The 12,269-nt window shown below is 43.6% G+C and overlaps 1 protein-coding gene across 2 annotated transcripts; it reads left to right on the top strand.

Annotated features, from left to right (window-relative positions):
• The first annotated feature begins 2,810 nt into the window (after nt 1-2,810).
• On the top strand, nt 2,811-11,341 carry LOC106605750 (cytohesin-2). 2 transcript variants are annotated; one of them, XM_045718832.2, is made up of 12 exons: nt 2,811-3,008; nt 4,554-4,704; nt 5,158-5,224; nt 5,439-5,557; nt 5,651-5,731; nt 5,889-6,001; nt 6,078-6,226; nt 6,546-6,657; nt 7,722-7,798; nt 7,948-8,019; nt 8,106-8,260; nt 8,380-11,341. In XM_045718832.2, exons 1-12 carry the CDS (start codon nt 2,942-2,944, stop codon nt 8,465-8,467), a joined length of 1,251 nt encoding a protein of 416 aa, XP_045574788.1. In that variant the 5' UTR covers nt 2,811-2,941; the 3' UTR covers nt 8,468-11,341. The 2 variants fall into 2 exon arrangements, with proteins under 2 accessions (XP_045574788.1, XP_045574789.1); XM_045718833.2 differs by lacking the exon at nt 2,811-3,008 and adding an exon at nt 3,089-4,254 and having other exon boundaries at nt 6,546-6,658; nt 7,720-7,798.
• Nucleotides 11,342-12,269: the final 928 nt, after the last annotated feature.

Below are 12,269 nucleotides of genomic sequence, written 5' to 3'. Positions count from 1 at the left end.
CCTTAGGTAATCACTGAATTGACAAGGTTGGATTGCAAACACGTGACAGGGAGGGAACCTTGCCTTCTCATAATATGATCATTTCTGGATCACCTGAAGAAAGGGAGGAGAAAGGATGCATTTTCCCTTCCTTGACACTCATCCATGGTGGGGGTCTTTATAAAGACCAATGTCTCATCCTTTTGTGTTGGACATTTGTCAGGCAAAAACCTATATTGGCATATGTTTTCCCTAGGTCCAAATTCTATTAGGAGTTATTTGACACTCCAGAGTACATTACATAATCATGTAGCTGCCCATGTGATCTGCAGGTCTGCCCTGTGAGAGGTCACATCTCCTGACCTTTTCTCAGTGATGATAAGGAAGTAAGTGCTGAACATTGTCACTCACATAATCATTAAAGGCCTAGTGCAGTCAAAAACTAGATTTTTCAGTGTTTTACATATATTTCCACGCTGAAGTTGGAACAATACTGTCAAAATCTGGATAATGCCCTTTTAGTGAAAGAGCTGTTTGAAAATACTGCAAAAATTTCAGCCTGTTTTGCTGGGATGGAGCTTTGGCCTTTCCATGGTGACGTCACCATGTGGTAAATGAGTTAATAGACAAATCAAAATCAAACTTTATTTGTCACATGCGCCGAATACAACAAGTGTAGACCTTACCGTGAAATGCTTACTTACAAGCCCTTAACCAACAGTGTAGTTCAAGAAAGAATTAAGAAAATATTTACCAAATAAACTAAAGTAAAAAATGAAAAGTAACAGAAAATAACAACAACGAGGCAATATACAGGGGGTACCGGTACCGAGTCTATGTGCGGGGGTACAGGTTAGTTGAGGTAATTTGTACATGTAGGGAGGGGTGGAGTGACTATGCATAGATAATAAACAGCGAGAAGCAACTGTGTAGAAAAACAATTGGAGGGGGTCAGAACTTTTTGAAGATCTGGGGACCCATGCCAAATCTTTTCAGTCTCGTGAAGGGGAAAAGGTGTTGTCATGCCCTCTTCACAACTGTCTTGGTGTGTTTGGACCATGATAGTTTGTTGGTGATGTGAACACCAAGGAACTTGAAACTCTCGACCCGCTCCACTACAGCCCCATCGATGTTAATGGGGGCCTATTTGGCCCGCCTTTTCCTGTAGTCCACGATCAGCTCCTTTGTCTTGCTCACATTGAGGGAGAGGTTGTTGTCCTGGCACCACACTGCCAGGTCTCTGACCTTATAGGCTGTCTCATCGTTGTCGGTGATCAGGCCTACGACTGTTGTGTCATCAGCAAACTTAATGATGGTGTTGAAGTCGTGCTTGGCCACGCAGTCGTGGGTGAACAGGGAGTACAGGAGGAGACTAAGTACACACCCCTGAGGGGCCCCAGTGTTGAGGATCAGTGTGGCAGAGGGAGATGTTTAGTCCCAGGGTCCTTAGCTTAGTGATGAGCTTTGTGGGCACTATGGTGTTGATCACTGAGCTGTAGTCAATGAACAGCATTCTCAAATAGGTGTTCCTTTCGTCCAAGTGGGAAAGGGCATTGTGGTGTGCAATTGGGGCAGTATGCGAATTGGAGTAGGTCTTGGGTATCCGGGAGGATGCTGTTGATGTGAGCTATGACCAGCCTTTTAAAGCACTTCATGGCTACCAATGTGGGTGCTACGGGGTGGTAATCATTTAGGCAGGTTACCTTCGCTTCCTGGGCACAGGGACTATGGTGGTCTGCTTGAAACATGTAGGTATTACAGACTCGGTCGGGGAGAGGTTGAAAATGTCAGTCCAGACACTTGCCAGTTGGTCTGCGCATGCTTTGAGTACACGTCCTAGTAATCCGTCTGGCCCCGTGGCTTTGTAAATGTTGACCTGTTTAAAGGTCTTGCTCACATCGGCTATCGAGCGCATTATCACACAGTCATCCAGAACAGCTGGTGCTCTCGTGCTTGCTTCAGTGTTGCTTGCCTCGAAGCGAGCATAAAAGGCATTTAGCTCGTCTGGTAGTCTTGCGTCACTGGGCAGCTTGCGTCTGGGTTTACCTTTGTAGTTCGTAATAGTTTTCAAGTCCTACCACATCCGACGAGCGTCAGAGCCGGTGTAGTAGGATTCAAACTTAACAAGAAAGATCAATAAGAAAGAGAGTTCCAAACTTTTTTGCCAATAACAGCAAGTTTTTAAAAAATTACGCCCCACTCAGACCACTCCCAGACAGTCCAAGCTAAATTCTTGTTTGTGAAATGACTCTTTCCTAAAAAGTGATTTTAGTTTGTTTTCAATTAAAATGATCAATAATAATCACAGTAAGGCACTTAATATACTAATCTCATATGTATATACTGTATTCTATTCAACTGTATTTTAGTCAATGCCACTCCGACATTGCTCGATCAAATATTTATATATTTCTTAATTTCATTATTTTACTTTAAGATGTGTGTATTGTTGTGAATTGTTAGATACTTCTGCACTGTTGGAGCTAGGAACACAAGCATTTCGCTACACCCGCAATAAACTCTACTACAAATGTGTATGTGACCAATAAAATTTGATTTGATTTAAATTATTACCCAGGAATGATTTGATATTGAGATAAAATCGGCTGCATTGAACCTTTAATAAAAAACATACAGTGACCCCTTTTCCAGGTTGTTATTGGGAAAGAAACCAAGTTCTACTATATTGGCCAAAACAACCTCAGATGTTTGTGTCACAGATGAAAGTGACTTGTTATCAGTGTCTTTGGTTGTGTGGCTTCTTTCTGGGTTAAAAAGTTCCTTACAAACATGGTCGAAAGTGAGGACGTGTTTATTTATAACAAAAAGTTAGCGTCACTTCCTGTACCACCACCTCCTTTGTCTGTGCCCCAGGTTTCGGTACGCAAGGCTGGTTATTTATTTATTTCCTTTTTATTTGGAGGATATATTTCCATATATCCATTACTTTTTCATTTATTGAATGACAGTCGACTCTGAAATATTTATGCCTAAAAGCAAAGCGCCAAAAATGGATGACCTGGACTACAGTAAGTATCGCTACGCTAACGCTTCGCTTATAATAACACACTCAGCTAGTTGTAAGAGCAGGTATTTCACTACACAATTAGAGCACAGTTGTCACTAAACAATATTAACGTTGTGTACATTATAATATACGGCATAGTTGTCATCTTTGTTTGTTATACAATGTTCCTCATATGAGAGGCCCATACAACCGCAGTCGACCTAAGCTAATAATACAGTACTGGCTAACGTTAGTTCGCTAGTTAGCAAGCTTGCTAACTCTTTTTAGCCTTACTGGGTAACTAGTTGTAGCTAACTACTTATTGTAGTTTGACCACTCATCCAAATAGCTAGTTAACGTTATTCATTACAGTATTGGTTACTATTTCACGTTAAACCTACCTACTGTCCGTCAAGAATCAAAACATTGAATAACTTAACGTTAGCTAGCTCGTTAGTTATTCACCTCATTCTGAGGGGCGGGTAACGGGGTTGTTGTTGACTTGCAGATGTCATTTAGCATCCTGAACACATGAACCCCATCGCGGCCTGGTGGTACTGTACTGGCTGGTCACTCTACCGAGGTAGTACTGTGGTTTGCAGCGATACTGTCGTCTCTATTTTTCAACTCCAGTCCAGGCTGGGGACCCAAAGGACTGCACATCGTTGTTCCAGCCCAGCACTAACACACCTGACCTGATACAACTAATTAGATAGTGGCTTGATAATTAGTCGAAACAGGTGTGTTAGAAAAAAAATCTATCCTCTGAGCGAAGAAGCTACAGAAATCAGTGCAGCGCTGATAATACATCTAATCCATTTAGTTACTTTAGTTGAAAACATCTGAGGTTTGACAGTAGCTAGAGAGAAGTGTCATTTGGAATGAATATATATTTTTTTTAATTCAACAGTAAACATCTTTTTTTTGTGCAGATCTCTTATCTCTGTCCCCAACTAGTATTTTTCATGTCTAACCACTCCCGCTATCACATTAGAGATTGTCAGGATTCCATGGAATGTGTGAGAGTGAAAGCCCTGCAGCCAGTTTTTCGGCTTATTTGATTTTAAACTTGTTCCGTGTGCATAGGCTACTTCTGTGCAAGACTAGTTGGTTTTCTGAGCTCTGTGAACTTGTCTTTATTGATGAATAGGCTGTAAGGTTGAGTGCTCCAGTATATCAAGGCTGCAATGAGATGCACATCATCAACCGCCTGATTTTCCACAAGTTTCCATTTGACTAGACAAGCAAAATGGAGGAATTAGGTACAGGTCAGTGAGTGGAGAAACAAGCAAGAATAGAGGGGAGAGACAGAGAAATTGAACAATGGTTTGGAACATGGGATTGGATATGACTAGTTTTGTGCTTTGGAAATTTTCAGTAAGAAACTCAAATCATCTTGGAAATGCACAGTAGCAAACAGACTTTGAATACTGTCATGTTTCAGGTCAATTTTAACTTTGTTCTCTCTGTACCCACCATTTTCCCATTCTCTCCCTTTTCCATGCTCCTTGTTTTTCTATCTCCATCCATCTCTTTATTCTCTCACCTCTCTTCTCCTTCCCTACAGTCCCGGTAGACCTGAGTCCAGAGGAGCGCTCTGAGCTGGAGGACATCCGTCGGAGGAAGGGAGCTCTGCTGCAGGAGATCCAGAGGCTCAGAGACGAGCTCAGAGAGGCCATCATAGAGGTGGAAGGACTGGAGACCAGCACAGAGGGCAGGTGAGAAAAACACAGATTGTTCCCCTGAATATTTCAGTTCCATTATTCAGTGTGTTGCACAGTCCCTCCCCCCTGGTGTATCAGAAGTTGAATTATAATAGGATGATTAGAGAGAGTCCATGTGACAGCTGTGTTTCCCAAAATAACTTCCTATGCATTCAGATTACCTCTGCATTTACTCAATATTGCATCTATGGCAATTTCACTTTTAAGTTTATGTAAAAATATAGAGCTTCTTATTGGCTTCTTCGACTATTCTCTTCTCCCCGTCAAATTCCCCAGGTCATAGCTGCAAATGAGATTGTGTTTTCAGTCAATTTAGCATTTCTAAGAGCTATTTTAGTGTGACTTCCCCTCTGGAATGGTCCTCTCCATTACCCTCTAACTGTATGTATAATTGATGGAGAGGTATTGTGTTGAATGAGATCCACTCCTTGTCTTTCATCCCTGCAGTAAAACTCTACAGAAGAACAGGCATGTGGCCATGGGAAGGAAGAAGTTTAACATGGACCCCAAAAAGGTGAAAAGGGGACATGGAATGGATACAAAAATCTGATCAGCATCACTCTACCCCCCCCCCAACCCCTCTCTTTCACTGTCTGTCTTAACATCAATCTCTTGAGCGTTTACTCTCTTTTGATTGTAGTTACCCTCTGTGTGTGTGTGGTGTGTGTGTGTGTGTGTGTGTGTGTGTGTGTGTGTGTGTGTGTGTGTGTGTGTGTGTGTGTGTGTAGGGTATTGTGTTCCTGGTGGAGAATGAGTTGCTCAGACACACTCAAGAGGATGTTGCCCAGTTCCTGTACAAAGGAGAGGGACTCAACAAGACTGCTATAGGAGACTACCTGGGAGAGAGGTAACCATTCCCTCTCTCTACCTTGCTCTTTTCTTCTTTGTTATTGTTGGGATGAACAGCATCAGACGTCTACGTTCCTCTTCTCTCCTGTAGGGAGGACTTTAATCTCAAGGTTCTGCAGGCGTTTGTTGACCTTCATGAGTTCACTGATCTCAACCTGGTCCAGGCTCTCCGGTAAGCTGGGGTGTCCTCTATGATAAGCTCTGACATTTAATAAAAAACAGTACATTCATTTCAAATTCTAGAGGATAAAAACACTACATCAGCGTCTTTGTTACCCTGGCAGCCAGTGCTCTCTCTCTGACCTCTGACGTTTGTGTGACCCCTGCAGGCAGTTCCTGTGGAGTTTCCGTCTGCCTGGCGAGGCTCAGAAGATTGACAGGATGATGGAGGCCTTTGCCCAGAGATACTGTCACTGCAACCCTGGGGTCTTCCAGAGCACTGGTACACACACTTACCGTCATTATAACACAGAGGTCTACTAGCCACTTCTCATCCTATGGTTCTGCTCTCTCCTCAGATACGTGCTATGTGCTGTCGTTTGCTATCATCATGCTGAACACCAGCCTCCACAACCCCAACGTGAGAGACAAGCCTGGATTGGACCGCTTCATCTCCATGAACAGAGGCATCAACGAGGGTGGAGACCTGCCAGAGGACCTGCTCAGAGTGAGGGAGGGAGGGAGGGAGGGGAACCTAGGAGCTATGGGGAGGGGCTAGCGGAGTTTCTGTGGAAGTGAGGTGTCGTTGGCTCTTGACTGAGTGATTGTTCATCTTTTTTCATCAGTTTGGAGGGGTTCAGAATGAAGCTCTAGTTCAGATGAAATATCAGTGTGTTATAGGGAATCTCCCTGCTGTTTGTCTCTCCTCAATGGAAAGGAAAGGGGGATACCTAATCAGTTGTACAACTGAATGCATTCAACTGAAATCTGTCTTTTGCATTTAACCCAACCCTTCTGAATGTCTCTCTTGTCTCTGTCTACCACAGAATCTCTATGACAGCATCAAGAACGAGCCCTTCAAGATCCCTGAGGATGATGGGAACGACCTGACACACACCTTCTTCAACCCCGACAGAGAGGGCTGGCTCCTCAAACTAGGTGAGTTGGCTGTGGCGAAGCCGGGTGGTGGGAGGGGGTACTGCAGCTTCTCTCTGCTGATCACCTCAAGGTGGTTTCAAAACCAAATATGGATTATTTGGATGGCTTAAAAACATATTAACATTCTGTAACAGTCCTGATCAGCCCCAGGGTTATTGGATAGTGAGCGTAAACTTGTGTGCTCTCTCTCCTAAGGCTTTGTGCTGTTATGTGCCTGCTTCCTTCTCTCAGGTTTACACTAAAGATAATGATACACCGCCAATGTTCTGAGGTAATATTGCCAGACTTGTTGTCCAGCAATGTTGCCTAAAACATCGTCCATGTATTATGATTTTACGACTGCCATTGCATGATGGGTAAATAGACAGAATTGTCCATACTGAGGGAGCTGCCCTTGGATTCTCATATAAGATCAGTTTGTGTTTTCTCCGCTATGTTAAGTTTAGGATTGGGGCACAGTAAACTGATCCTAGATATGTGTCTGAGCGACTTCTACATGGAGCTTCCTTCAGTACCTCGCTCTCTTGCATCATGGCAGTCTGAACCGTCTTCTCTTGCATGGTGGGGTCTGTGATCTGTTTGTCACTAATATCTCTGCCGTCTTCTCCCTCCCGACCCTTCTCTCCCTCCCGACCCCCGAAACCTCTGGTCCCTGTTGTCTCTGCTTCTCCCTGTGATTTCCACACTCTGCTGCTGCTGCTTGTTTCTCAGGAGGTATGTACTGGGAGAATGGGTCCATGAGAAACTATCATTCTTATGGAACCAAAATGGCCAACAGGCAGTATAGAAGAAAAGTTATTGTCCACATATGCCTTTTGACAGACATTAGACGTCACATATTACCGTGTGAGATGAATTGACATACAAAGGCACAGTAACATTGGACATGTAAGGCTATACAAGCTGTCTATCTGTAATATCCTGAAGGTGATGTGTAGTAATGGAATGTTTACTTCAGTATGTGGAGCAGTCAAGTGGAATGACTTTCTCCAGTCCAGTTGGTATTCTGCTAACCTCCAGATACCACCCTGTCTTATGCCTCTATTGGTCTGTTCGTATTTCAGGAGGACGGGTGAAGACCTGGAAAAGAAGATGGTTCATTCTCACAGACAACTGCCTTTACTACTTTGAATATACTACAGTAAGTCAACGTTATAGCTGCCAAAGTGCCACTGTAGAGCAATGTGATGGAAATGTAATCCAGTACAGAGAGGGTAAAGAGCTATGTAGCAGAACATTGTAACGTGGATCAGTGTTCTATACTATAGTGTGTATAATGTGTGTGTTCAGGATAAGGAGCCCAGAGGTATCATTCCCCTAGAGAACCTGAGTATCCGGGAGGTTGAAGACCCCAGGAAACCTGTGAGTCTGTTATCAATACATTTAGAATGTCAACATAGGACATGATCACTGCACCATTTCTCCTGACTCCTGCTCTTCCCTCCCAGAACTGCTTTGAGCTGTACATCCCCAACAACCGTGGTCAGCTGATCAAGGCCTGTAAGACGGAGGCAGACGGCAGAGTGGTGGAGGGGAACCACAACGTGTACCGCATCTCTGCCCCCACACCTGAGGAGAAAGACGAATGGATCCACCACATCAAGTACGTAGGGAGGGAGGCAGGCATGAAGGGAGAGTAGGGTGTATGGATGGATACATTTAGAAACGCATCAGACTAACATTCTTCTATTCTGTTTCTCTTTCTTCCATCCCTCTCTCCAGCTCTGCAGTCAGCGTGGACCCCTTCTATGAGATGCTGGCTGCCAGGAAGAAACGCATATCGTTAAAGAAGAATGAGGAACAACCGTAGAACATTCCCTTCTTCCTCTCTTCTCTTCATCCCCCTCATCCACCTCTTCATCTCTCATTCCAACATGGGACACAAGCCTTTCTCTCCTCCCTAGATTCATTCCATTCCTCACTTTTTTTACCTCTTTCTTTCTTTGTGAGGAGGACGTGTTGCTATCCTGTTTGAGAGACTGGCCAGCACAAACAGGCAGTTCAGGAGTTCACCACTCATCCACTAATGTCTGTTGCTGCTAGCGGCTGATCTGTACGCTACCACCCTATGAAGTGTCCACTACTACCCTACATACTACACAGTTAGTTCACTCACTCAAAGCCCCCTTCTCGTCACTACATCTCTCCCTTCTTTTCCGTGACGTTGAAGTGAACTGTGAAATAAATATGTATTTTATTCAGGGTAGCAAGCAGGGCCACTGAACCTTTCATCACAAACAGGCTGCAACTCATCAGTCTGAAGTGGCTTCCTCTCCATCTGTAACTGATCTAACATTGGGGCAACGGACCAGTGTGGTTCTGACCGGTCACTGTGTGAAGGACAGAATGCCCGGCGGCTGAGGAAGCCACTTTAACGTGTTAAGATGCAGCCCTAGTTGTCTGCTGTGCTTTCCTCTAACTTCTTGGCTCCAGGTTAGCATGTCTATATCAGCATTCACAAAGTCCCACTTTAATACTGTAGCCTCTGTGAAGGAGATGACGCTGGTCCTTACTGCTTAGCCTTAGACCATAAAAATGTCACTCATGTTCAATTTATGATCAACCATCTACGGGAAATGTCCCCAGAAAAACTGACCAATAAGGCAACAATTGAGCAGTGAACACTAAAGTCGACGACTCTTGTCAATGACCACTGGCGTTTCCTTCACCAGACTGTTAATAAACTCCCTCATAAAGACACGTAAACTGTTAAACCCAACTCTATAATACGCTACAGTGGGTTTTAAGAAGTTACAACGGCAGCTTATTACAATGTATACTTCATTTTGTAAATACTTGTTAGAATATTAGAATATTGTTTACAACACACACGGATTTAATTTATTGTTTATTTTTGTTTGTTACATCTTTTGTTTTGTAAGAGCTACTGTAGGACTGCATGTGGAGATGAGGGTTAATCCTCCATACACACAGATGGACCAGACTCCTGTTAGTGTTGGGTGCATTTGAGAAAGATTGTTAGTGTTCCCTGTTGACACAATAGAATCAACCTCCAATTGGAACATTTAGATTACCGTCCTGAAGGAACCTCTATTACCCTCTAAGAGCCTGAATGAATGAGGCTCACTGAAGCACAAACACGTCCCAGACGCCTGTAATGGCTTTCTTTCCACCATAACCATCATGGATATGTGAAAGGGCTGGATAGGTGTCCTTCATAATACTGATGCCCATCCAATCCTGTCAGATCTGTGATCTAAAAGGAAAGCAAGCTATGGGTGGTTATTGGGACATCACCCTATGATAAGTCTGAAACGACCTGTCTAATATGAGAACTGAAATGATGGTTCTGAAGTTGAATCATCAGTCAAGCCAGGAAAAGGCATCAGATTCCTCTTAATGTGATTGAATTGAAAAGGACAACAAACATGGAGCACTAATATATCTTTCAATATTATGTAATCACTGAAATATTCAAATGTATTGAATGAATAACAATGTTAAGGATACATGTCTAATGATACATTATGCCTGAATTGACACGTAGATATTTGCATTAGTTGTTTGTCATTGCATTAACATTTCATTAGACTGAATATGGAAAATGCAGAATTAGGATTGTCTGCTGCACTTTATCAACATTTAAGCATTATACAGGCTTTAAAGAGCTGTACCTTTTTAGATTGGCAATACTAACTGTAGTAGCCTCCAGTGGTGTCCAGGCTGTCCTGCATCATCCTCACTGGTTGTGATGAAGGCTTTGCAAATCCATATTTTGATCACTTCCAGCTCTGACAACTACAGAAGTTTTACTCTAAATGTTGTTTACATAGGAAAGTCTAGATACAAAAAAAATGATCTCTTAGTCTTCTCTAGTTATTCTTTGAGTGTTTGGTGTGACAGACACACAGCAGTGAGCCAACCTTCAGGCAGGGCTGCTGTACACTACACGATACTGAAACACAGTAGACCTATCTGGGTATTCTTGAAGTGCAAAGTTGCCAAAATGGAGTTGGGATGTCACACTGTTCCAACTCAACAAAGAGACAGACTTTTGTGAGAAAAAACACTAATGAATACTTCTGTCCCCCAGACCCCAACACCACTACTTCTGTCCCCCAGACCCCAACACCACTACTTCTGTCCCCCAGACCCCAACACCACTACTTCTGTCCCCCAGACCCCAACACCACTACTTCTGTCCCCCAGACCCCAACATCACTACTTCTGTCCCCCAGACCCCAACACCACTACTTCTCTCCCCTAGACCCCAACACCACTACTTCTGTCCCCCAGACCCCAACACCACTACTTCTGTCCCCCAGACCCCAACACCACTACTTCTGTCCCCCAGACCCCAACACCACTACTTCTCTCCCCTAGACCCCAACACCACTACTTCTGTCCCCCAGACCCCAACACCACTACTTCTGTCCCCCAGACCCCAACACCACTACTTCCTGGGATAGTGTTTGATTTAGTATTTATTTATTTTTGTTTTACAACAATGTAAAGAGGGATAGGTCATCTGTGCTATATGTAGCAAAAACAAAACCACGGTACGCTGGTGCCAGTCAACTGTTGTGAAACAATAAACCACGGTACGCTGGTGCCAGTCAACTGTTATGAAACAAACCACGGTACGCTGGTGCCAGTCAACTGTTATGAAACAATAAACCACGGTACGCTGGTGCCAGTCAACTGTTGTGAAACAAAAAGTGAACTGAGACAATGTGTTTGAGTGGTTATTATTAGACTTAGTTTACAAATGTCGGCAGATCAAATTCGAAATGTTTTTGTTACAGTGAACATTATTCCCCAGACCTTTTATTCCATTGTGACTAGGGTTGCAAAATTCTGGGAACTTTCAATAAATTCCCTGGTTTTCCTGAAATTCCGGTTGGAGATTTCCCAGAATAAGCAGGAAATCCAACCAGGATTTGTGGAAAACCAAGGAATTTATTGAAAGTTCCTGGAATTTTGCCACCCTAATTGTTACCCACTTATAGCCCAAGTGTTTGCGTGACCCATAGAGAATGACTCTAGGGTCCAAAAGGTCGTTTTAGCATGGGCGGCACCATTGAGGACTTTCACCATTTTGAAGTAGTCAACTGGGTGGGACTTTCTATGGGTTAAGGAAGGATCACATGATTCCATCTGGGTAATCAGGTGGGATCAGCCAATGAATCATACTCATGAGCAAGCATTCCATAACTGCATGTGACAGTAAATCGCCAACCTTGGCTTTATATCTGTTTTAACAACACAGTACAGGTGGCAGTGTGGACACTCAGTTTGTTTGCCAATTCGCAGAAAAAAATGGACTGCTTCAAAATGGAGATGGCTTCAATGGCGCTGTCCATGCTCTCACAGACGTCGTAAAGGGACACATTCAATGATGCGAGGTTGATCTAAATCTATGGTGTGACCCACCAAATATAGACAACCCTACAACCCAGACCAAATCCAGCCATGACCCATGACAAGCTGGCCATGGCCCAATTGGGTCTTGACCCACCGTTTAGGAATCAGTGACTGGTACTCAAAAGAGATTGCATGTTCCAACAAGGAAGGGCAGGAAGAGACATTAGGGCACGTGTCAAAATCATTCCACAGAGGGCCAAGTGCCTGCAGGTTTTCACTCCTCTCTT

This window comes from Salmo salar, chromosome 05 (genome assembly GCF_965601325.2).
Source record: "Salmo salar chromosome 05, fSalSal1, whole genome shotgun sequence".
In the NCBI taxonomy this organism is placed as follows: Eukaryota; Metazoa; Chordata; class Actinopteri; order Salmoniformes; family Salmonidae; genus Salmo; species Salmo salar.
Note: the sequence above shows the minus strand (reverse complement) of the source record. Positions and strands in the feature narration are given on the sequence as shown.

Bases quoted from the DNA above. Each gene is read 5' to 3' on its own strand.
- LOC106605750 (XM_045718832.2), top strand. From the start codon at position 2,942: ATGACAGTCGACTCTGAAATATTTATGCCTAAAAGCAAAGCGCCAAAA. The intron at 4,705-5,157 runs GTGAGAAAAACA...TCATCCCTGCAG, and splicing joins GAGACCAGCACAGAGGGCAG to TAAAACTCTACAGAAGAACA. The intron at 7,799-7,947 runs GTAAGTCAACGT...GTGTGTGTTCAG, and splicing joins ACTACTTTGAATATACTACA to GATAAGGAGCCCAGAGGTAT.